Source organism: Myripristis murdjan, chromosome 20 (assembly GCF_902150065.1).
Source record: "Myripristis murdjan chromosome 20, fMyrMur1.1, whole genome shotgun sequence".
NCBI classification, from domain to species: domain Eukaryota; kingdom Metazoa; phylum Chordata; class Actinopteri; order Holocentriformes; family Holocentridae; genus Myripristis; species Myripristis murdjan.
The window spans coordinates 18,141,731-18,168,139 of record NC_043999.1 but is presented as its reverse complement, the minus strand read 5'-3'; the positions used below and the strand labels follow the sequence as shown (position 1 = coordinate 18,168,139).

General features: G+C 42.8%; 1 protein-coding gene across 1 annotated transcript; it reads left to right on the top strand.

Moving 5' to 3' along the window:
• The first annotated feature begins 5,991 nt into the window (after positions 1-5,991).
• Positions 5,992-21,941, top strand: dap (death-associated protein). Its single transcript, XM_030079253.1, has 4 exons — positions 5,992-6,207; positions 7,778-7,877; positions 15,546-15,588; positions 20,670-21,941. The coding sequence occupies exons 1-4, from the start codon at positions 6,153-6,155 to the stop codon at positions 20,787-20,789; spliced, it is 318 nt and encodes a 105-aa protein (XP_029935113.1). The 5' UTR covers positions 5,992-6,152; the 3' UTR covers positions 20,790-21,941.
• The last annotated feature ends 4,468 nt before the right edge of the window (positions 21,942-26,409 follow it).

The window sequence follows — 26,409 nt, the reverse complement described above, 5'->3', positions numbered from 1 at the left end:
ATGGCAGCAGTGTTACAGTAGCAGAGTTAATAGTAGCAGTTGTGGTAGCAATTGCAGTAGCAGCAGCAGTTTAGCAGCAAAAAATATGATAAGTGGTGCAATTCAGAAAACAAAGCACAATCTGGATGCTGCTTCAGTAAAACAGAACACATGACTGTCAAATACAAACTGATCTACAGCAATCTGTGCGTACAAATGACTGGAAAGCCTCTCTAAGAGGTAAAGGGAGGGAGGGCAATCATGAGGAAATGAAGAAGGCAAAGGTACAGAGGACTAAACCGAGAGCTGATTGAAGAAACGAAGGAGAGGAGAGAGAGAAGAATGGGATTTGCAGACGTGTAGGTGTGTTTGTTCATGAGAACAGTCCGCAAATCTCCGCTTATTTGGCTCAAGCTCCATGTACCGTGGGCTTCAACATTTCCCCTCTCTTTTCTCCTGCTGTTGTGATTTCTGCTGTCTTCACGCGGCACACAGCAGAAGAAGTGTGTGGCAGGGAGCCTCCCTACAGTGAAACATTTCGCTACTGTTTGACATAGGTGTTATAGTTGTTCATTTACACCTGCGGGAAGTGCCAGGATGTTTCAATTTGATCCTTGCCAGGAAATCTTGCGCTGGGCAGAAACAGTGAAATGAGAGTGATTAATAGGCCTGAAGACAACACCAGCAAATCAGTATGGATGGATCACTGTTGCGAAAAACTCAGCATGAATTAAATACTGCACGGCACATCACAGCTTTGAAGCAACCTGCAACTGTACAGACATACAAGTGAATGAAGAAGTCATGCGTTTGATTTAAGGCTGTATGTGATGTTGATTTTCAATTTGTTTATTTTTTTATATTGATGATCCTGATAATGAAAGACAATACGGGAGAATAATTTAACAGATCAACTCATGCAAGGTAGAATTTGCTCTTCTGCATATCCCTGTGTGAAATACACCCACATAACTCCCCACACATCTGCATTTCACCAGAGATTTTAGAGTGCTCGGCTGCCTGCATTGCAGACTACAAACTCCATTTTGACATGCATACTCTATACTTCACACACTAGTGTCAGGAAAAGTTGGATAGTTAGCACAGTTTCTGAGCTTAAGATAAATCTCTCTTAGACCTTATGGGATAATCTTCCAAGAGTTCACAAGCAAACCTCCAGAAAAAAAAAAATTCTTCTAAGACCTCAAATCCTAAACTATACCTCAGACGGAAGGCAGCTCTTCCATGCAGCATATGTATGGCTTTGTGCACAGCTCCCGAGCCATGGCTGAACCTGACTCCATGGAAGTGGAAAGGTAGGGAGAGAAGTCGTGTTACTTTATTGATTAACACTGAATCTCCCAGAGCAATCAAAGTCACAGAGGAAGGCCTCAGCAGGACACCGCTCATGCAGAACCGAGCACATCAGTGACATGCAGAAACATGCAGTGAGTAACCTAAGGAACTGAGCAAGTGTCACCCCTCACAGCAGGGTGGTACAAAAGGTACAGGGGCTGCCCCTCAACCAATTAGTGTCCATGCAGGCAAGTATCTTCTCCGCCTCAGTGCTCTTGAGCAAGACAGTGAAGTCCTACCAGGTGCAGGGTTATTGTTCTGTCCCCCCGTTTGTCAGCAGGGTAACTCTAAAAGTGCTGGATGGATTTGGATAATAATTAGCCGGGAAGCTGGTAATGAGCTGGTGAAAAAGTGACTAACTTTTGACTAACAGTGGGCAGGGCCACAGCTTCCAAACCCCAAGGATGTTGTTTTTGCCTGCATCCATGTAACCGAGACACCCAGAGATGATGTTTGGCATGTATCAAAGTGCTCAAAAGGGGTGGGCTTGTAACTTCCAGCTGTGACCTTGGTAGAGGGCTGCACTCTACTGGGGGTCTTCCTCTGAGAAATCAATCTGCCTGCTCTTTTCTTTCTCTGCTGCTCTGCACGTTGGCTTTTTCTCTTCTCTCTTCACTGCTCTCTTCTCTCTTCTTTCTTTTACTCGTCTCCCACTTTCGACTATGGTATGTGTTTGTGGGCACACGTTTTTTTACGCACACACATGGGCACAGACACATAAGCGAGCGGGCACACACACACACACACACACACACACACACACACACACACACCATAAGGTGTACTGTCAGGTATTGAATAGTCAGTGCTGCAGAGCAGAGGCAGCAAGAGAAGCTTTGGTTATTCATGTGTGATCGTGCTGCAGCAGAGGACCCAGCTGGCTCCCACAGAGCTACGTCAGTGTGTGTGTGTGTGTGTGTGTGTGTGTGTGTGTGTGTGAGGGAGTGAGGGAGTGAGGGAGAGAGAGAGAGAAATGGGGAGAATGTGTATGCGTCAGATATAGAGGCATGAATGTGTGTGTGAGAGAGACAAAAAGAGAAAGTGTGTATGTATGGTGTGTGTGTGTGTGCATGTGTGTGCAGCTGTCAGTTTGAGCGAATTCATTCACCTGTGACGTCCTCATTCTGTCTCTCTGTAAGCCGTCAGTGAGAGCACTCCTCTCAAAGGCCCAGACAAAGCGTGTGCACGCACACACACACACTCACACACAGAGTCATATCAGCCATGGGCAGGTGTTGAGATCACTGACTTCTGAAGAGGATTTCACCTATGGCAGTTTGAATGTGTGCCATGTATTTTCACTGTGAGTAATGAACACTCTCTCCCTCTCTCTCTCTCTCTCTCTCTCTCTCTCTCTCTCTCTCTCTCTCTCTCAGCAGGTATGTGTGTGGGTAAATCAGAGTGAGCTAAGAGAGAAGAACAGAAAGACAGGGTAGCAGGAGGAGACAGAAAACCAAGCGTGGGAGGGAGGGAAAGTGATGAGTGTCAGTGATCAGTGTTGAAATCTGTGTTTTGTCTTTTGGGTTGCAGTTGTTCCATCAGAGACAAACATACTATCAGTGGTGCTGCCAGTTCAGGTTCTCTGGGACATCACAGGCCGCACCTTGTTGGACAGACAGCGTCAATGAATCCTGCAGGACTTTCGCTCCCACATAGACAACCGGAGACAAGTCTCTGATGTAGCAAGGCTGTATTCTCCCATCTAGTGGCCACATATGCACACACACACACACACGCACATATACATATGCATATGCAGAGGGCTGCACGTGGATTTACACAAAATCCTGGATATGCCATGTCCAGGTCAAAATCATTAATTTTCTTTGAAATATTATTCTGCGAATCTAAGGAAAATATCTTTGGATAAATATGGATGCATAATTCTTTCAAGCAGCTTTTCAAATGCAGCGTTTTTCTACTGCTGCCTGTAATCAAACAAGTGAGAAAGGAGGGGTCAGATGTCAAAATAGCAGAGATCCATCAGAGAAGAGAGCCATTACTCTCTCGCCATTAAAAACACAATCTAACAGCAGGTGCACTACTTTTAATACTTTATCTGACAAATTGCAGTTTGAATGTAAGACTCATTTTCCTTGAACTTTGAATATCATTAATCAGGCAGATTGGATTTTAAGTCATTTTTTATTGTGGCAAAGTTATACCAGAGGCTATCCAGGTCCTCCGAGGTCCGAGATGTGAGCATACCACACGTATGAAAGCACTCTCAGTTCTGTGTATGCCACTTATGAATGTGCAACATCCTCTCTCCCACCCAAAACGACTCCCCCAGGCTGCTGTTGTCAATAAGAATAACTCTTTAAACAACTTGTCCGGTCAAATAAGAGTTATCAGCTACACAACATTATAATTAGATTATGAGCAGACTGCATCATGACCTAGGACTGAACTCCTGGCCTTTTGATTGGCTGTCAACACGCTCCCCAAGGACATTCACTGCACTGATAGATTTCTGCACTTACAGGATAAATGTGATGCTGGGACCACCTCGCCACTGCCAAAGCCTATTTCTCAACTGTGTGTGTGTGTGTGTGTGTGTGTGTGTGTGGTCTGAACATAAAGCGCAGCTGCCTCTTCACTCTGCAATTAAGCCATTATAGAGATGACAAGTAGCCTGCGCTCATCACAGGCACCACACACACACACACACACACACACACACACAATGCATCAAGACTGCCTTTAAATTTGAATGCCAGTTATTGTTGTCCTAGTCTCTGCTTTCAGAGGTTACATTATTTAAAGTATTTAATGTTTATACAAAATGAAATGTAGAAACAGATATTAAGTAACCCACACACATACATACATACACACACACACACACACACACACACACACACACACACACACACACATGAATCTGTAACTACATTTGCCATATGGCTCTGCTGCAGTGCACCTCATGTGCTCTTCATCTCCTGTATATGAATAGAAGCAGAGGCAGATGTTTGACGTAATTGTACTTTTTTCCCTCTGTCGTCGCTGTTGCTTTAACACCTCTATTCTTTGCCTGCACTTCTCAGCTCTGCCCAAACACGCTGTCATGTCAACCAATTAATGAACCAAGCAGGGCTTATGGTGCTGGAAACAGAAGATGCGGAGTCACCGAGGTCACCGTGCACTCACACTTAGCCTATATCACAGCTGGCAGGCTTTTTTAGTCTCTGTCTGCCTGTTTTGCTGCTCTGTCTTTGCACTGCCCTTGCTACTTTTACTCATATTCATATTGTTGAGCAGTATTACATAACAGAATGCAGAAAGCAGACTCAGTTATATCTGACGGCACTTACATTTTAAGTTCCTGCCCTCTGCCTCTGGCGTCAGACAACCATCAGCCAAACCTGACAGATGTAAATTCTTTTTCATGCCCTTTGCCATCTCACTGCCCAAACATCAGCACATCTCCAGCCATGCCTGTTTCTCCTGTCCTTTTGCACTAATGCACCTCATGTGTTCTGCTTTTAACCCTGTATTTGTATGTGGTTTTTATGTATGTGGGTTTTTTATTTTGTGTTTTCTCACCCTATGTTGTTCTTATTGCCAACTGCCCCTCTGGGACAAAAAAAAACTGTCTCCTACTAGACACAGAGTGATAGTACTCATGTTTTACATAATAATAAAGACATAATATTACCTGCTGAGCTCAGTGAGATCTGTTCAAAATGTCTCTTTTTCTTTAGGCTTTGCTGACAGTCGCATCTCACCATCTATAGTACCAGGACACACATTTCTTCATGAGCAGACCTTCCTCTGTGATATATGTCATTCTAAATCAGCTGAAAAGCAATGGAGCAAATCAGACAATATAATAATCACTTAGCTGTAACATGTTGAAATTACCAATCTTTATGTTGTTGTTTTTTTTTTTTTTTTATTGTTTTATTTGATTAATTAATTTCTTTTGTATTCATTCATTCATTTTTGATTGTCAAATGATTGAGTCACTTATCGTTTATCCATCACTTTTCACATTCCTTGACTCATTAATTGATTTTTGGCTTGCCAGCTGATTTATCTATTGATCAGCTGATAACTGAATGTCATAAACTGGCCCCCATATTACTCATTTGTCATTGGCAGTGATTTACTCGCCATGTGCTCTATATTTTTAAAGAGTATTTTTTTCCCCAGTCCCAATGATATAACAGTTAGTTTCTTCAGTGTAAAAAATAAAGCACAAAGAATCAGTAATGCAATGAGAAAATAAACAAAGTTTAGGAACAAAAAAAACAAAACAAAAAACAAACAAACAAACAAACAAACAAACAAACAAAAAAATACAGCAAATCACAGACTGCTTTAAAGCTATATCATCATTCGATTTAACAATATTTTCTAAAAGTTCTTTTAAATTGTTTGCTTTTCATACGTCATAATTAGTATTTATTTATTATTAAATCTTCAGCCCATTATATGTAATTATTGTACAATCCTTACTTTTGACCCTAAATTTGATTTTAAACCGCCATAGCGTGTGGTGAAAGCTGTATTATTATTATTATTATCATTGTTGTTATTATTATTATTATTATTATTATTATTATTATTATTATTTGTAAATTGTTGTTGCTGATTTCTCTTCTAGTTCCGCGAGGAGCTGACATCAGAACGCGCCTCACGTTCCGCCTCTCTTTTCGCCGACGTCATCACGCATCGTAGCCAAACAATGCTCAGGAAGAAGCCACGTTGACGATCCTTACTTAAGTGTAGGCTACAATTTGAGCCAGAAAACGGGAATTTGTCCGAGGACGCTGTGATTGCTCGTGGCGCTAGCTGGCACACACACGGCAGCCATGTCCTCCCCGCCGAGAGACAAAGTCGAGACTAAAGCCGGACATCTGCCTGCAGGTAAGGATCCCTGGCGTTAGCTGTTCGCTGCTCTTCAAGCCCTGCTTCCTATAAACGCAACGGCCTTTGTCTCTGCTCTATCACAAGTCATTCATCGTGATGTTTGATAAGACGTCTGCAGCCCGTGATTTTGCACTCATTGGTTTCGCAGGTGGCAATGATTTGGGAACGTGTCTTTATGATAGGACATGGGGCTGAGTGCAATCTGTCAGATTTCTAATTTCCATATTCCCTTACTTCCTGAATGACGTGAGATGTTGCATAATCATTGAAGTGGTAACTCTGTAGCGATTTGCCACCCTGGAGTCAAAAGGCTCAAGTAGTAACAGTGTATATGCTCATGTGTACAATGGTGGGCAAAGTGGCGGTCAGAGATGACGTGGAGGTCAAAAGCTGCAGTGTGTGGGATGTGTGCTGTGTGTGTGTGTGTTGCAGGGAGGAAGGCAGATAAGGTGTACGTGGACAGAGCCAGGGTGGCAGGGCACTGGGCCACTGCTGCTGTGATAGCACAGCAAGATAAGGAATGGCCCCGCACCCAACCTGTGATCCGTGGGAGGACGGCTGTGTTTCGGCCTATTACACACTCACAGTACAGCCCAGTGGAAAATGTGACACTTACTGGATCAGTGTGGAGAAACTCCCGTTATCCATTGCTCAACGACACTTCAGCAGCTGGGCCTTTGCCTGCCACGTGTGTTATTATAACTGTTTCAATCTCCAGTCAGCAAATACAAGTCTGAGATCTCCTTAATGTTGCAGCCCAGGACTGTAGTGGTAGTAATACTAAGATGGAAGGTACATGACCAAGAAGTGGAAGTGGGTGTACTGTCTTGAGTATTTCAGCTGATATGAGTCTGATTGGTGGGCATACTGTTAAATTTCCAGAAAAAGAGCTGGGTGTACTGTGTATACGCTCCACTACACTTCTGTCGCAGTCTGAACCTCCCAGTCAGTGGCCTGGGAAGTTTACATCAGCAAAAGCAATTATAGTTTTTGCTGGGAGTGCAGGCTTGTGGTAGATGAGGATATATTTCAGTGATAGTTTGGGTTATGACTGAGCATACTTGTACACAGCAGCATGCAGCCTATCATGCATTATGCTGTTTCTCAGCACAGGAGAACTTGTGTAGTTTTAATAACAATAACCTCTATGTAAAGTCTTGTTGAGATGAAAATCTCTTTGGCATGGGAAGTCAAGTTCAGGTTTATTTAGAGCCTATAATCTCTTTTACAGTCTCATAGGCCTTTACAGGCCCACAGTGTGTAGAGGCAGAACCTGCTAAGTCCTGTTCAGTTGAAACAAATTGACCATAAGATATAAATCTGTCAGTGTCAAGTTGCCCTGAAGGGAGTTCAAATTGTGTTTCCAGCTCTTTAAAGACTTTATTGTAAGAGATATTAATTATTTATGAGCTATTGAATCAAGCATCAGCGTGCATATTGGTGCTTGTTTGTTCACTTCTCTCTCTCTCTCCCTGTGTGTGTGTGTGTGTGTGTGTGTGTGTGTGTGTGTGTGTGTGTGTGTGTGTGTGTGTGTGTGTGTGTGTGTGTGTGTGTGTGTGTGTTCCAGTGAAGGCAGGCGGCATGAGGATAGTGCAGAAGCACCAGTCCACTGCCCCAGAACCACCGCAGAAAGATGACAAGGACAGCGAGGAGTACGTGAGCAGCAGGTAACACACTCACAGTCACGCACACACACACACACACGCACACAGGTGGGAGTAAACCTTGCTCAGTGGTCTCTACAGTGCAACAGTTTGTGCTCGCTGATTTCCACAGACACATGTACACCCACACAGATTCAGATTGAGAGACAGTCTCTGCAGTGGGTAACAGCCTACGGTGCTTTGTAATTTGGTCATAAACACACACCCACACACACACCCACACGCACGCGCTCAATGACACGCTGCAAATTGTCAGCCGAGCAATGTCTCCGGTTTCAGTTTTGGAGAAGGTTATACTGTTGGCTGATTTGAGTTTAGTGGAGGACTTGTTGTGTACTGTTGCCAGCTAATTCAGTAAACAACATAATTACTACATAATTACAGCATTAACTTTAACAGCCCATTCAGCAGTCGCTATTGTTTGCTATAAGCAGCCTTGTTTTGCGTGTTTGACACCGTGCCGGCTCTATTTCACAGGGACAATAGTCGTTCTGCTTTCCTAGTGTTATTTTCGGCTTGTTTTTTTTTTTTCATCGTTTGAATGCACTGTTTGGATTGAGGTCACTAAATGTTTCGGCGGGCTTGGTGCAAGTCGTTCATTTTCACTGTATGTGTGTCTGATTCCTCCACCGCATATTTCTACTCTATATTCATGAGGACCCTTCAGCAGTGTCTGCATCGGTACAGGTGGCATATTTGCGCCACATATCATTGTGTCTCTGTGTGTGTATGTGCATGTGTGTGTTAATGAGAGGTGACAAATGAAAACTGGCAGGCAGTGTGCAACAACTAGCAGGGTTTCAAGAACATCGCCAACTGTCAAGAAATCTTGTGCATTTGCGCACACACACACACACACACTCATACATACACTAAATTATATATCACATGATCCTCCTCCTCCACACTTGTCTTTTTCATATAGGCACACTGTTTTATTGTTATTCCGAGCCAGAATAGTATCAAGCGTGTCTGTGGCGACGAGTAGTTTTTGTCTTTGGATCTCAACATGAGTGGCTTCTGTAGACACAGCAGTGAAAACACAATTCGAAACAGAGGCCAAGTAGTTAACAGGAATATAAAAAACAACAACTTCAAGCTTGGTTTCCTTCTCTAGGGTAAAAGGCCAATTCGAGAGACCACTTCAGACTGTAAGAGCACTACTGAAGGCGGTTGCCCATTTCACTCAGATTGGACAGCAGCCAGGGGCGTGGTTTTCATTCCAGCCTCTTTGAATATGCACTTCCTCATTTTGTAACATGGCTTTCTTGGATATACAGTCACTCTGTCAGTAGGTAATGAAATATCTCCTCGACTGTTCCCTGAATGCTAAAGCCAGAGGTGTTATGCAGTGAAGATAGTTCAAGCTGAATATATATTTAGGCCCATGTGAGACTTTATTTGTGCTTGACTGACAAGAAAAAAATCCTCCTGCCCTTTCTTAGGTTGCATTGTGATCCCGTATTTATTACTGGCATTGCTGCCTTGCAGAGAAACGTATGATTGTTCCGCTGTTGCACTGGATAAAAGTGCCGGCTGAATGTCTCCTGTGTAAATGCAATAGTGGATTCTGAGGTTGGAAATACAGTATGTGACTCATCTCCCCCAAGTGCCTTGATCCACTACAGGGCCGTACATTTTTTTAGCAGCCTTAGTATTTATGTCATTTAATTTCTCCCCTATTAAAAAATTCCTTACCGAGCTTACAGTCGAGCGTGAGAAATTACAGTATCTGATGGGTTATGAAAATAAATTAAACAAACAGTGCATTTTAATTTGTGAGGGAAAAACATCCTGATGCAGCCCTTACCCTGATAAAGTCCTCTTGGCCTGGCCGGGTAACTTCCACCTTCGAAACGTTTATCTTTAACTAAATACACCTGTCAGTGCAGCCAAAAAGAGAGGCCAAGTAACTGCACTCCATCAGTGAATACAGTCAGTAAAAGTCTCTCTCTCTCTCTCTCTCTCTCTCTCACGCACACACACTCACACTCTGTCTTTCTCTCTCTGTGTCACGGTGATGGACGCCTAGCAGGTGGCTGCTGGGTAAATTTCACATTAGTAGCAGCCAGTGAAGCATTGTAGTCAGGGGAACACCTGCCGTACCCAATCTAGCCAAGATGGACAGATGGGGCAAAGAGAGGGAGAGGTGGTCAGGATTATGGCTAGGAGGAGAGAGAAGGATTATGATGGTGTTTGGGGAAAAGAGGGGGGGTGCTGAGGGTGAGATGAAGGGGGTGAGACAGGACTGAGTATTAATAGGTGAGAGAAGAAGTAATGGAAGAGGGAGACGGATGGCTAGAGGTGAGATACAGGCAAGAAGCGAAGGCATAAGCAATGGAAAACAAGGCAGCCTGCTTGACCTTAGAGAGGCTGGCTGCTCACTGGCTGTCAGGTGCATGTGTTTGTAAGCTGTATCCTACGGACAAATCTACTGTAAAGGTAAGGTAAGCTAAATCAGCCTAGTCTTTTCCACTGGAAAAATGTAAATGACCAGAAGACAAGACACTGTGAGGAGAGCTGGAAAGGCAGGAGTGATAAATGGAGCAAAACTGAGGGAGCGATGAAGATTGGCATCCATTTAGGAGAAGGAACCAAATAAGGCCCTTGCGCACAGGCCCTCCATTCTGGATTTTTTCTGTATCGCAATTCCGAAATATTGCACTACGCAAAATCTTCCAACCCCTAGAAAAAACTGTAGGAATGTTTCGATAGGGTAGCTATGAGCTGAGGATTGCCGTGCCATGTAAGACAAAACACTGTTGCGTATACAGTGGTCCCTCGTTTATTGCGGGAGTTACGTTCTAAAAATAACCCGCAATAGGCGAAATCTGTGAAGTAGTCAGCTTTATTTTTTTTTACAATTATTATAGATGTTTTAAGGCTGTAAAACCCCCCCACTACACACTTTATACTCTTTGTCAGACAGGCATTAACATTTTCTCACTTTTCTCTCTTGTTTAAACACTCTCAAAGTTCAAACCTTCGTAGAAAAATAAGTCCAGTATTATAGAATGAACGCATTCTGTACTGTACAGGAGACACGGCACGGAGGAGATAGATTGACAATGGTCTACAGTCCCTTAGCCAATCAGGACGCAGAACACAATGCGCTGTAAAAAAAAAAAAAAAAAAAAAAAAAAAAAAGCATGCAAAATTTCACTAAAAAAAAGCGAGGGACAACTGTACATGAATGCCAATCACAGCTGACTCGGCTGACAAGTTGGATTTGAAAAAAAACTCAATGTGTCTTTTCGGATCAGAAAGATACCGAATAAACAGTCAGGGTCTGGTATTGTGCATACGGGCTCAAAGAAAAGGCCCTGCTACACCTCCAAGTCGAGGAACCTTAATTAATGTCATTAGTAACACCTGCACTTAGCCTGCTATTGTCAGAATGGCTGCTGTGGAAAAAGTCTGTAATGTAATTATAAGAGCTCTTGCCTGATACTATGTAGAGAATATTTTTTTGGCACAGTAAAGACAGCCTCTACCATTTTCTCTGTATGCATCTCCCGATATGTGTTTTGTGCCTGCCCTCACCTTACCCAGCATCATTACACACACATGGAAATGTGCTGGGAATTGATGGTGCTTTTAGATAGCAGGACTATCACTAACCTTTCTCGAAATATTGACGGGGTAATGTTCTGAAATCCCAGCCGTAATTCCAGTAGCTGCCATGGACATGGACAGGTGCCAGGGTGAAATGAATTTCCATTTACTAAATATTAGTTTGCCGAGCATATAGTAGAGATGTTCAGACCACAAATGTAAACTTCTTATCCCTAGGTCATGTTGTGCCACTGTATCTTCTTGGTATTGCAGCAAATTATTGGCTCTAAAATGTCACTGCAGCCACCTTTCATCGCCGACACTGAGGAAGAAAGGCGCTTTTTTTTTTTTTTTTCTTCTTTTCTTTTCTAAGGCTGCCTGCAGAGTGAATGCATGGCTTGTGAAGATCATCAGCTAAGTGACAGGCCGGGTATACTGTCACTTCACCTTTCCTGTATGTCTCAGTGGCAATCAGGCAGGAGCGGTGGATCTGCACCAAAGGCTGAGAAAGGGAGCTGGGTGTCTTGCGTACACGCTTGACTAAATCACTGCACACACAAAAACCCAGGAAGCCATGCAGCAGATAGACAAGCCATCCACAGGTGAACGCTGACAGCTCCTCGCAGAAAGTTGAGAGGAGAGAGAGAGAGAGAGAGAGAGAGGGGAGGAAGGAGGAGGAGGGAAGACAGGCAACAGGCATCTGTTTCTATGGCAACCACCAACTCGCCCACGGCAACAAACTTCCTGCTCTGCTGAAGCGGAGAGAGATGGGTGGGGTAGTGGTGGCGGAGGTGGGATGCGGTTTTAAAGACAGCCTCTGCTGGACACAGGCCTGCCGTACATGCAAGTGTCTATGTACAAATTGATTTATACATATCTTATTTCACTCTTTCATTTAGTTCCACTGTGCAATCTGTCTCCCTCCCTCTCGTCTCTCCTAACCCCTCTCCTTGCTTGACACTTGGCTGCTCCTCTCGAGGGCGCCATACAGGTCTCTACTGCCCCCTGCAGGCGTATTCTGCCTTTGCTCGCTGCCGCCCTCCTCCCACTGCTGACATCAAACCAAACCCCAGCAGAGATCCTTTGCTCCTTTGTCTTTCTCTCTGTATCTCCCCCCATCGCTCCAGCTAATTGCAGAGGACAGCAGCATGTCACTGTGGAAGTAAAGATATGTGCATGTGTTGAGCACAGAGAGCACAGTCATGACCTGGTATATCATCAAAAGAATCAGTGTCCGTAGTGCAATCTGAATGGCGGTGCATCTCTCTCTTTGAGATGAGGTTCCCGTGGTCTCGAGCAAGGCAGTCTTGCTAATCGATGATTAAGAAGTCTTCAGCTGAGTGTCTGTCTTCTGTCACTCTGTTGATCAGACCTGACTAAGGCATGCCAGCCCTGTCAGTCTGTCCATGTAACTATATTTCTGTATATCTGCCTGCCAGCCAGGGGCCACTTTCACAAGTGTTTATTAAGAGTTACATTCCTGAGTGCTTCTCTTAAGTGCAGTTTCTCAATATTTTCTTAATCACAGTCTCATTTCTTACAAATATGTTTGATTATTCCATCTGGAACTTTCTCAAAATAGGGCCAGAATTAACTATTAATAAACTTTAGGCTTACTAGCATCGAGGCGAGGAGACTGAATTGAATTTTTCATCAACTGGAAGAAGGAAGTTTGTCAATATTAATGCTGTGTATGAGGCAGTGGAAAACTTGGATTGATACATTAGGTTACAAACCCGTTGCATCACATATAAATCCATCAACAACTTTTAGGGGGGAAGAAACATAAGAAAGTTAAGAAAATATGTATAAACTTTTTTGGAGAATATATGTAGTTTTTTTTTTTTTTTTCTTTCTCGTAAGAATAAAGTTAGATGGTTTTTTTTTCTCCTTCAGGTTTTGTGAAGTTGGCCTGAGGTGAACAGCCTGTTTTTTTTTTTTTTTTTTTTTGTCTTAGTTTCTGCCAGACTTAACAGGGTCTCTTCCACTTGTGAGGGAGTCAGATGCCTGACTAGCTGGCTGTGTGTCTGTCTGCGAGGATTACACCTCTCAATCCCGTCTAGACGCTGTCTTATCTGTCTGCCCCTGTCCGTCTGATTTTCCCCTCTTCTCATATCGGGTAATGAGTCTATAAAAAAAAATCCTAATAAGTTTGCCATTCTGATGCTCTACTTAAAACCCAGAGAGGCTTTTTCTCCCTCCTCCCTGCTTTAGGTCTCCACTGTTTTGCAGTCAGCCTCCAGAATTTCAGAGTTTATCCTCCGATATGGACAGACAATAGACAGACATGTGACAATGCAGCATGAAAACCTCAGCAAGAAAAGTAAAGAAAAAAAATATAAAAACAAAATTCCGGTAAAGTTTTCTTCACTGAGATATTACACAGAAGTTTCTGCACTCGTCTCTTCGCAGAAGCAGCTTGTTAGAGCTTTAATTGTTCCACGTTTTGCGGTGCTAGCCGAAAGCTAACAAGCTAACTCCCCGCTAACACAGCTCATTACCCGCCTTTTTTTTTTGTTTCAGTTAACTGTAGTGTGTGAAGCTGAAATAGCTGCCGTCTCCCATGGCCCGGCAGCTGTTGTGCTCAAGGTGAAAATGAAGCTGACTGCAACTGGTGTGTGAAAATGTAGGGGGGAAAAAAAAGACGATGCAGAAGTAATTATTTGTCTGTTAGCACAGCTTGAGAAGAAGGACTGCTTTGTCTTTTCAGGTTTTTGCCTCAACATTTTTTCATCGCTGTGCATTCGTGATGCTGTATTTGTTGTTCACCAAGCCGGAAAAACTGTTAGATTGTGTCGCATCGCACTTTAAAACCAGCAGGTGAGCCAGGTGTAATGTTAGCCAGAGAGCTAGCGAGTTACCTCAAAACAGCAGCCATTAGTGTAAAAGAGGAACACTGGCAATGCTAATGTGCTGTTTTTTCAATTACAGCGCCTCTTTCTCATCATGCTGACAAGTGTTAGGTGAAGAAAAAATCAGTGAATCTCAAGCCCACCCGGTAATAATTCAACAGAAGGGTGGAAATATCCTCATTAAAATAAGTAGGTCATTCTGTGCCAAGGTGTTGATTGCAGCGGTGGAGGTTAGCCAAATGTGTAAAGAATCCATAACTTTTAATTGAGCGCGATTAAAAAGGATGTGCACGGGCCATAAAATATGCAAAAAGTCAGCAGCAGATGTTTCGGCTGTTACGTAATCCCGAGCGCTGGGACTCGGACCGGGGATGTGTCAGTTGGGCAGTGGATGTCGGAGGTGTTTTGACGTTTCCCCGTCCCATAAACGAGGCGGACTATAGCTCGGCCGTGTTTCGCTCGGTGTCTTTGAGCAGACTTTTGAAGGTGGCCGCCTCTTTTGCCTGGGGTGACGACGACGTAAAATTAGACGGCGCTCGTTTGTCATGTCAAGGTCGATACTTTCCTCAGGTCCTGTACGCTCTCTCTCTCTCTCTCTCTCTCTCTCTCTCTCTCTCCATCCCTTTGCTTCTCTTTGTCTGCTAACAGTATAGACATTGTCCCATGCGTTCTCACTTCCACATGTCCCTCCTCTTCTCCCTGCCCTGACTTATGCCCCCGACCCCTCGCCCCCATATTCTCCACTTCCCTCACATCTTGCTTCCCCTCCTCTCCATACTTCCTTTCATCTCTCCTCTGCCCTCTCTGGCTACTTTCTCCCCCTTTTTTTCCCTCTTCTCCTCCTCCCTCCCTCCCTCTCTCTCTCACTCTCTCTCCTCCTCTCCTCGTCCAGAAACCGTGAGCGTCACTGTTTGGCCACGATGAATGGGAGCTATTTAAGCTGCTGGCAGGTCCATTCACTGTGTGTGTGTGTGTGTGTGTGTGTGTGTGTGTGTGTGTGTGTGTGTGTGTGTTTTTTTTTTTCCGGAGAGAGTAAGACTGTGCGTGGTGTGTGTTCTGACAGCTTGAGATGTCGGTATTTTTTTGCACAATGTCCCTTTTTGGAGTTTTTGCCATGGCCATATGTGAAGTTTTCCTATGGCGTTGATTAAGTTATTTGTGAGTGCACACGAATGCAACACGTTTGCGCGCACGCATACACACACACACACACACACACACAAAACTGATCTCTCTCTCTCTCTCTCTCTCTCTCTCTCTTCAGCCCACCAAAGCCCACCGTGATAGTATCCGGAGTGGTCACAAAGGTAAGATTTGCGCAAACACACACACACACACACACACACACACACACACACACACACACACACCAAGGCCACCGGTAGTGTTGAAGTGAGCAGTGCAGGGTGGCGGTATCTGGGACGTGAGCTCTACAGGGAAAGGTGGAGGCTCAGCGCTGAAATAGTTTAGGAGAGAGAAGCGAGAGAAGAGAGAAAAGGCAGAACAGACAGAGGAGGGGAAGAAAATGGAGAGGGAGAGAGAGAGAGCCCGAAGGAGCGAAAATGGAGATGAAACAGATTGAAAACAGTAGGAGAGGAGCTTTTAAAAATGACTGGGTGTCAAAACAAGCAATGTCCACTCTGAAAAATAAAGCTGAAGATGTTAAATGCCCAACAACAGACCAAATGGCCCTGTTTCCCAGAGTTTGTGTGAATACCAGCCAACCTCAAGCGAGCTTTGAGTTACACTTTAAACCACATTTACAACTCAGTCTCATCACTTACATCTCACTTTAAGGTTGTTTTTGTCCCCCATCACTTTCCACGTAACCTTTTTTCTACAAAAGTGAGAGAAACAGACGTGGAGGTTACCACGCGAACTACCAAGAGAAAGCCGGCGCCTAGACAAATGAAGGTTTCACGCCGGTTTTCTCAGCTGTCTGTCTCGTATGACAAATGTGTTCTGCGCTGCTACTAGACAGTGTCACAGAAACACTCAAAAAGAGCAATTTGACGAGAACCTGTCATGTTTTTAGCTTTGGAGCGTGAGCTGTTGGACAGCTGTAGCACGCGCACAGCTGCATTGTTTATTCAGCGGACAGTAACTTTATACTTTAGTAAATCATGCAACAATCAAGCACATTTATTTAGTTCTAAATGATGGGACCCTAGAAAATCAATGGGAGAAAGAGCTGTAAATTCAGAAATACAGACACACTATTTGTATGTAGAATAGAAGAATATAGAGTATGTCTTTATTGTCATTGTACAACAAAATTGAAATGCAATCCTTGATGTGCAATTAAAAAAAACTATCTATAAATGATGAAATAAATAATTTAGCAGCTTCTAAAAGAAAGTTAAAAAACACACTCCACACACAAAAGTTTCACATGCAGGTATTGCATGGTTCATACCAGTATTGCACATTGACTGTGTTGGCATTTGTTAATGTGTGTTTGTAATAATTCCAGAAGTGATTTCAACAACCTTGACATATGAAACATATGAACAGCATGGTTCGTTTAATTTGGCTTGAATGTACGTCTTGGATTGTGTTTGTGTGTGTGTGTATGAGTGGAAAAGTGTCCTTGAGAGGGTCACCCTGTGTGTGTCCGTGTGTGTGTGTGTGGGTGCGTGTGTGTGTCAAGCCAGGCAGATTGTTTGAGGGAGATTGGGGCGATATCAACATGGTGGCAGGCATCCCATTTATCCCCCTATCCTGCTACAGCCTTCCCATTTCCTCCCTATCACTGCCATCAAACCCACAGGCTAGCACTGCACAAAGCCTCAGAAAAACCTTTTAGGACCTAAGTGAAACACTTACGTGTGTATGTGTGTGTGTGTGTGTGTGAGTGAGAGAGTCTGTGAGTGTCCATGTGTGGGGTGTTGTTATGGTTGGCAGGTGTTTTTATTTATTTATTTTTTATTTTTTAACAAAAGACAGAGCCAGTCAGACGGTTTAAATGTGAGAATGGGTTTTCTTAGATGATTTTTGTTGGGTAGAGATTTTTTTTTTTTTTTTTTTTTATCTGAGAGAGGATCTAAAGCTCAGCCAGCTCAAAGACTTTGATGCAGAGTCACAGTCCAGCTAATTAACTTCTTCCATCCTGGACTCCACTGTTAGTTTAGGGGTTAAGATCTCACCCATCCCCGCTGGGCTCGTGCCACATCTCACCAGAACGTCATCTCCCGAGTCACTGCCGTTTTCTGACCGCTCGCAGGTTTTCTCTGTCTCTGTAAGAAGGGAAAACAAAAAAAAAAAGATGCATTCCACGTTTTAAAATCCGCTCTGAATCCCCCGACTAAAAAAATGAAGACCATTGTTCCTCAGCTAAATGAGCCCCAACAGGGCATCAGAGGAAGATATTGCTAATTGTTAATTGTTTTGATGATTTCTATAACTCAGTTCATAACCAGCTCTTAGCAAAACAAATCCCAAAGGTAAAACATTATAAAAATAATAATAATAATAAAAAAAGTCTGTTTAACAAGTCATTTAGTCATATTTACATTTTTAAAACAGGATTTTTCTTGCAACAGCGAAGTAATTCTGCCCATTTGGTTCGATAAACCCACTTTCCAGTTTAAATTTGCTTAACTCTCAGACTCAGTTTCCATGTTAAGTTTATTCATTTCTGGAATTTTCTAGCATCAGGTTTCATTATCTTGAAACAGTAGTATCAAGTCAGGTAAAGTAAATTGCACTTGATAAAGGAAATTAAATATTTGCATGCCACTGGCAGAATTTTTTTAAAGTCTTTCTTTTTTAATGTATAGAATGCAGTATATTCAATTTCTTTCAGCGGACTAAAATGCTAAAATAAAATGAAATAAAAGAACAGGAGGTAAGAAAGTGCTGCTCCACTCACAGTGACTTCTATTCACAGCGTATTGCAGGAATGCAGTAATATGTTGCATTCCTTCCCAAACCTCCACATCAGTCACACAGGGATGGAGGAGAGACGCTTTGAGCTTCAGAAGAGAGAAAAGTGCCACTAGAGGTCAAAATCTATCCACAATCCACACAGATAGCAGGAGAATTGGCCTCAAATGAAAGGAAGGCATGCACACACATACACACACACACACACACACACACACTCTTTCTCCCTCTCTAGGTGTTTTATACCCAGATATGTACAGACACACACACACACACATTGTAACTAGTGCACAGACATGCATAATATCAAAACAACACGAATATGGCAAGCGGATTAGGGTCATGGAAGGATAGGGTGGGCGTTTGAAGTTCAGCGAGGGTTGTGTGTGTGTGTGTGTGTGTGTGTGTGTGTGTGTGTGTGTACAGTGTTGATTAGATTCATCATGTTTTCCATCTGGACATCCAAAGAAATCAAAATGTTAAAAGGACCAGGCGTTTCCTTATTACATTTAGCATGGGGCAGTAACATCCACACACAGCGGTGTTTACAGAAAACATTACATTGTACAGGATATTAAAATGAAAATATTTTAGTTGAACAAATTAAATCACCATTAATCTGCAATCATGCATACTGCAATATGATCTGACCCCATAACCCCAAACACAGGCGTCCAATACGTGGTGTATGAGATTGAGTTTACACGTGATCACCGGGAGAGGAAGATGAGGCTGAAGAAGACAAGAAGGATTGGAGAGAAAACATATTTTTTTTACCCGACAAAACCTGGTTAATTATAGGAAATGGACAAGAAAACAGTCTGACATAAAGAAAGGAATTAAGGAAAGGGTCAGAGGAAAAAAATCTTGAGGGGAAAAGTAAAGAAGAGGGAGGAAAGAAAGGAAAGAGGAAAATGTTGAAAGAGGAAGACAGACAGGTAGCAAGAGAAACAAGTCATGATTGTAAATAAGCAGATGACTCAAATGTTGCACTTCTGTGAATGATCAGATTCCTGCTTGGAGCCGATTTAAAAAAAAAAAAAAAAAAAAAATCTGTTTGCAGGCGATTTTCTTTGAATAAGAGATTGAGGTTGCAGAGCAGATGAACAGGGACAGATGACTGCTCCATACTGTACTCTTTACCCACTTTGGGGATTTCCTGATTGTTATTGTGATTATTTATCACAGGCCACGGATTTAAAACTGGAGCATACAGTGCACATACTGTACACATGCACACACACTCTTCATAATGGGGTTAAAACATGAAATTACGTATAAAACACACACACATGCAGAAAGCCAAAGGCCTCAAAAAAAGCTCTATAAATGAAACACGTCTTTTGTGTTTACTGCTCAGGTGTGTTCTTTGTTATATTGCTCAGATAATTTGTGCCTAAGTCCAGATATATATACCTGTGTATATAAATATGTACATCTGTGTGGCCTTGGTGATTGTTACGATGAGCATTTTATGCAGTGTATTGATGTATCCACATCAGTATACTACTATTTAACAGTGTAGCGGTTCAATATTTTCACAGTTCATTTTGTAACTCGGTTTTTAGGTCACTGTTTAGCTGGAAAAATGAATTGACTTAGAAATCAAAGCAATTCATTTTAATAGAAACATAAAACATTTCAACACAAAAGGTTGAATGGGGCATTTGCCAAGGTTTTGTAAAGATTGTGCAACTTAGCAGCAGAATGCCTTTGTATATGGCCAGTAGAGAAGTAGTAGAAAAGTCAGTGATTTATAATAACCTTTATATAACCAGGTAAAGTCATTGAGTTTAAAATACTCTGAGATCTGGTTATGAAGGCAGCATAAAACACAAATACATCAAAGTTACAAGCAAGGACAACAAAGAGGGCAACAGCCAACAAACCAATCAGGCCTGATGTTGTTATTATTAATCAAACAAATGTGTTCACTGTAATTTCACCTCGTGCTCAAAAGAAAACAAAAAAGACTTGCAAGAACCGTGTTTCCCAGCATGTGAAGTTCACCAGCCATGGTGCCATTTGGTGAACTGAAGACTGCAGAATCACAGTTTTTGCTACACCAATATTACTGCTAATTGTTACATCAGAACCATTTGATAGTTGGCTTGAGCTGAACTTTTGCTGTGCTAAATCTGCAATAGGCAAGACATGCAACAATGTTAATAGGCAATACTAAGCTTCACCTCCAGCCACTTTTTCTCTGCTTGCATGTATCATAGAAAATGAATGAATGACTTGTAGCAACTGGCTTTCTTATGTCGTGAATGCACAGTTACATTAGATGTCACAGTGGTATCAAAATGAAATCTTTAGTACTGGTACGGAGGCTCAAAGCCGGCCTCAGATTCTAGGCTCAAGGTCCTTGCCTTTTTGTCCAAATGAAAAGAAGAGATCATAAGATCCTTGCCTGTTTTGCTCTGTTGTAGTTACAGCGACAAAATCCCTTCAGATTGGTTTTCTGTTCATTATCTGTTGTCTCTGGCCATGTTCTGTTCAGGGTGATAAGGACTTCACCCCTGCAGCTGCCCAGGTGGCCCACCAGAAACCTCAGCCCTCTGTCCCCAAGCTGCCCCCCACCCAGCATATCAACCAGCACATCCACCAGCCACGCAAGTGAGCCCACCACACTCGGCTTCAGCGGCGACACAAACTCCACCAGCCGGCCTTTCCAATGGAGCACAGAGGACGAAGATGTTTCCCCCTCCAGGCACAGATCTCCTACAGATAATCAGAGTATTTTGTTCTTAACCAGTTCCATTACATGTACAAAGAATTTATCAGCAGCATGGTGTTGAAATCACAATGCCACTGTGACCATTATAGAAGTCCCGCTCTGTACGTTCTTGCTGCGGTGGTGCTGCACCCCAAAGAGTTGAGGAGAATCATTTTGAAGGTTCTGTGTTGTTGTCTTAAGTTAGCACCGACTGTCAGAGGGACTTCTAAAATAGCTACCAATACAGGATTAAAAATTCATGGAGAAATTGATCTGAGATCTGAGTCTGTTGGGGGGAAGTTGACCCCATCAGTGTGCTGACCAAATCGGATCCCTGCAACCAGCCAATCACAGCAACCAACCAGTCACCTGAAAGTGAAGAACCCAGGCTCCAGCCTTCTACCCATGACTATCCTCACCGACCAAAAGAGCTAATCAATCAATCATGAGGATGTTTTAGCATCACCAAAACCCAATGAGGACACAGATAGCAGCTTCTTCTTCTCTCTTGCTGTCAGGCTGCAATCTGCGTGATGTGAGTGCGTTGCCGAGACTGTTGCCAAATCACTCGGGAACAGTGTGGACCAGAGAAACCAAAACTAGCAATTTACACAACAGCAAGAACCAACCCATTACCCAAGTGCTGAGTTTACCAGGTTGACTCTGACTAGACGACAAGCATTCCATTTGACCCTGTCCCCTACTTTACTGACAGAGATTTCCACCACAAGTGTACACCCACTCTAACACAAACACACACCCATGCACATACACACACGTCGCCCTCTTTCCTTAATCACCCACCCCCTTACAGTGAAGGGTCCTTAATTGCAACACTAATGTTCAGGTTCCCAAGAAAGAGAGAAAAATTATCTTGCCAAGAAGGAGTAATTTCCTATTCTTATTTAATTATGTTTAAAAGAAGAGTTTTATTTTTGCTTTGCTCAGTTCTTTTTCTTGAGTAAATTGTTCAATTGTACAAATCTTTAGTCAGTGAGTGGACTTAGGTATTAGGTGTGGTTGTCATACTAAATAAAGATTTATCGTGAAGCCTTGGTTTTGATTTGTTTTTATTTGGATGAATTCAGGACCAACTGGGTAAAAATGCCTGTATCAGGGCAATTTCACCAAGTTCTTTCACTTAGGGGATAAGTGATGATGTGATATAGAGTGGAATATTTAAGAAAAGTTAACACGAGCTCTTCTTGATGCAGCATGCCCTGTGAATCACTCACAGTATATGAGTGGTACATTTTGAATCCCTACTCTGCTCCACGGGGTGAGAGGCAAAGGCTCAGGTGGTGTTTTGAAATGAAACAGAACCGTCTCTCCCAGAGCTGTCCACCGCTTTGCCCTCTGCGACCCCCCTCCATATATCCCCACACACACACACATACACAGACTGCGCCAGGTGTTAGCGCATGTAATCCATCTTTGCACAAGCATCTGCAACCAGGTGTTGTGTCAGTTTATGTTAGCCCAATAAACCAGCAGCTGCAGCCTCAGTTTGGCGCGAGCCTCTATCAGCAAGCTGAAACTCCCTGTTAAAACTCAGCGTCCTTGGAGTCTGAAGAGTGCTGTGCTCTCAGTGTGGCACTGACATTGTCTGTTGTTTCATCCTCTGCCTCGCCTTACTAGACCGCTTGCAAAAAGAAAAGTGAAAGAGATGCTTCTGAGAAACAGATTATATTGCTTAGTTCTGGACACCTGGACACATGACTGTTAATTCTACAATAAACAATGTAAGCTAGTTGAGACTGATGCTGTGAAACGCTATGAATATGGGTGAGGATGACATTTCACCACACCACTAGCCAATGGCAAGTAAACAAAAGGTTACTGTGATGTGTCAGGTCTGAATAGTGCCAAAGGGTCCACTTCCAGCTGCAAACCCCCAGCCTAAACATCTCTCAAGATAGTGCAGATGAACTTTGAATTAATGCAACCACTTAATGGCTTTATTATCACAGGGTTTATGTATAATAATTGGCCCTGTTCCCCACATTTTCCAGTTCTATCACTGCATTGTCTTCATCAAATGTTACCTCTCAAGCAGTGAACATATTATTATCTCAATATTTTTGTTCCCATTTTCTTAGGTTGATTGGCTGACCAACAAAGCCCTAACGATTTTGAGTCCTTGAGCACTGCACCTTAAATTGCTCTCTGCCCCTTTATATGTGACGGGCTTGCACAAAGGCCAGTGCAACCCTGTGTCAACTGGCCAAACAAGCTGTCTAGTAATGCAAAGTGTGCATTGAAACATCCTTTTTTTAAATCTATCTTTTCTTGCAACAGCGTCAAGCAGTCACTCTGGTTTGGTTTTTATTAACACTGCCCTGCTGCTGTGAGTTGTGCAGGGGATGCCTGGCTGGAAAAAAAAACAGCTGCTGGTCTTGCGGTCCTCAGGAACGTTTGAACCAGCTTCATCTAGTTGAGACCGGTCATTTCAGTGATCGTCCTGGCTGAAAACCCACCATTATCTGCCTTCACATGCTGCAGTTTGCTCAGCAAACAGTGGACAGTGGGAGGAAAAATACTTCAGTCACTTAGGTCAGGACCTTGCTGTATTTGGTCACAGTCATATCCGATAAGGCAGCCGGGCATGGGCTGAGATGACAAAGTTAGAATGACACGCTGGCTCTAAGTTTGTCAAAACCAAAGTCCTTACTCTTGCATCTTGCTACTTTTTTTTCAAAGTGTGACTTCCAGAAATACATACGATATTGTCCTTGCAGCTCCTGAAAATATCCAACAAAGTATTGTCAGCATTTATGTGAAACTAACTTATCCTTTGTTGTGTGGCTGTTTGAAATGCTAACTAAAAAGTATCATGCCATGCTTTTTTTTTTTTTTTTTTTTTTTATCAACTTTTCTGTTATCAGGAGTCTTGGGAGAAGAGTTGTGTAAGAGTGCTGCTCACTGCAAAGTTCCCTTCACTTGTTATCTGTGAGGCCACGGCTGCTTTCAGTTCATTTTTAGTTCAAACATTCAAGAAATTGTGATGCCGAGTTAATTGTGTGAGAGGTGATCATTAATTCATACGTTTCAGCTTTTCAAAAGTGGAATCCATTAAGTAGGACCTACTTTATCCTTGATTTCCTCATAGTTTCATTTCAAAAGAATATGAAAATATAAATTAAAATGGCGTTGGTGGTATTCATTGCTTGAGCAATGAGAGCAATTAATTTTAGTTTTTTTGATAGAGGCCTATCAGAAAATATGGAGAAAGTTAATTGCCAACCAGCTGCAGCTTAGTTCATAAGTCACAGGTTTGTCTTGGACTTGTTCACGTGCGTAATGTTTGTAGTTGAGTATCAGTCATAAAAAGTGCAAAACAGAGCAAAATAAGAGAATTAAATGCTGTTTTGAGCAACCATTGTACAGTACATACAGCCGTACACCTCTGCACTTCACATCACATCTCTGCTGTCATTTGTTTTCATTTACTGGCACATATTGGCTAGGAAATGGAAAATATAGACTGATGGATGAAGTAATAACTTGTCAAGGTAAAAAATATCTCCCTAGGTTCCTTTATAATGTAATGAAACCTGGTAATATGATAAAATCCTGCATAATACAACATAAAAGGGGTGTAGTATCACTGCCTTCTTATTCATCATAGTCAGTGTACATTAGAAGTACATTTTAGTGGAATTTGGCAGGTTATTGTGTTTCCAAGCAGTTATTGCAATATTAACTACAGAAGAACAGCGTATAATGGGAGTGTCATTTTATCATGAATATCTTATTGAAGTGCCTCGTCTTCAACCAGCTCAGAGCTTATTCGTTTGGCATATTCATGTAGGAGATGTATGTGGCTGTGGACGCATTCCTTACATATATCTGCAGTGGACTTACACTGAATGCAGAAATAAAACTTAGTGGTTTCATGCTAGTGCTTTTTTAGACAAAGAAATGATTAAGAGCACATCAGGGAGAACAGTTTTGCTTAGGGTCGGTCCCCTCCTGCATACCACTGCAAGTTTATTTAGAGCCCGATCTCAAAAGGCTTCACAAGCGCACACTTGACAGAAAACAAAAACTCCACTATGCTCTTGGAGTGTGGTGCCAAAACCAACCAGCAGAGGGCGACAACCAAGGATTTCCCCTGAAGTTTACGGGTTTGACTCGAGCACTCATTCAGCACCAGTCTGCAACCAGCACACTATCTAAATCCTAACCTGACGCACCAGACAGTGACAAGTGACATAACAGCTGCCACAGCGTTACTGGTTCGGGGGACAGTTTCCTCCAGGTTTTTGCGTGGGGGATTTAGGCTGGGATGGAGGGCGGGGGGGATCGCTGACCAAGCCCTGTAGCGCTTTATAATCTCATGTTACAATCTGAGCCAGCAGCTGTTTCAGCCACCACGATGACCTAAATATCATCTGATGCATTCAGGGCAAATAGGTCCTCTCTCTCTCTCTCTCTCTCTCTCTCTCTCTCTCTCTCTCTCTCTCTCCATGCTCTTGTTTGAGCTGATTTTGGATATATGATGGCAGCATAATTGTCAAAACACAATCCTACCTGCCTCAAGGTACTCCAGAGCAGAATTAATCGTCTGTCACAAGTACAATTAGTGTGCATTGTATCTCAAGGCACGTCAAGTTAATGCGGTCCAATAGAGCTTCTGCCCAGAATGCAGCGAAGATGAAGAAACCTTGAGTGAGAAAAATGCTGTTCCATTGAAAATGGCTGCCTTGCATATTTGTGCCACGCTGACTGACAAAACAGACGCCAATTGCAAATGAGTCGAGCTTTTATTCATGGTCAACCATCCCAGAATGCCACAGAGCACATTGCACACGCCCCAGATATTGTTGATCCTGACTACATTACCAAACATAAAGCCAGCTCAACAGACAGACACAGTAATAGTTAATCCTGCGCTGGCTCAGGGCGTGTTAGGTGCAGAGTTAAGGAAATGTGCAGTTTGCTCATCTTTTGCCGGGGTTCAAATTACTTCCCCTGGGCAGCGTGTAAGCAGAATGCCACTCTGAAGTCAATGAAGTTTATTTGAAGAAATGATTTGGCTGAGCAGTGCCCTTTGTAACCCCATAGCAACTCATCACCATGTATATTAGACACACACTCTTGGATGGCACTTAAGCCGCAATTGCCAAGAGGGGTTAGGACCGTGAAATTGTGCTCTCAAAAATCCCGACAATGTTATATCACTGCTCTCCCCGTGGCTCTGTGTGTTTAACCTCACGGCTATTTCTCGCCCCATTATTTTCACTGTTCTAATGTTAAAATGGGGAACTGACCTCTTGCTTTATAATGGGCTGTCTGTTTTTATCAGAGGGTCCATATGTTTGGGATTAGCTCTTCACTTCTGTGGTATAGTTTTACTGTCATGTTGACCGAGCGTCACCCTGGTTTTCTCCAAACTCACATTAATATGAAGTTAATTTTTCCCTTCCATTGTTAGTGAATGAAACATGATTAATGGAAATCCAGTTGGCAACATTTGCCTTCAAATGGAATGAGAAAGGGGAAAGAAATCCAATCATTTACT

Coding starts and splice junctions, on each gene's coding strand:
- dap (XM_030079253.1), top strand. CDS start 6,153: ATGTCCTCCCCGCCGAGAGACAAAGTCGAGACTAAAGCCGGACATCTG. Junction 6,208..7,777: donor AGCCGGACATCTGCCTGCAG/GTAAGGATCCCT, acceptor TGTGTGTTCCAG/TGAAGGCAGGCGGCATGAGG. Junction 15,589..20,669: donor TATCCGGAGTGGTCACAAAG/GTAAGATTTGCG, acceptor TGTTCTGTTCAG/GGTGATAAGGACTTCACCCC.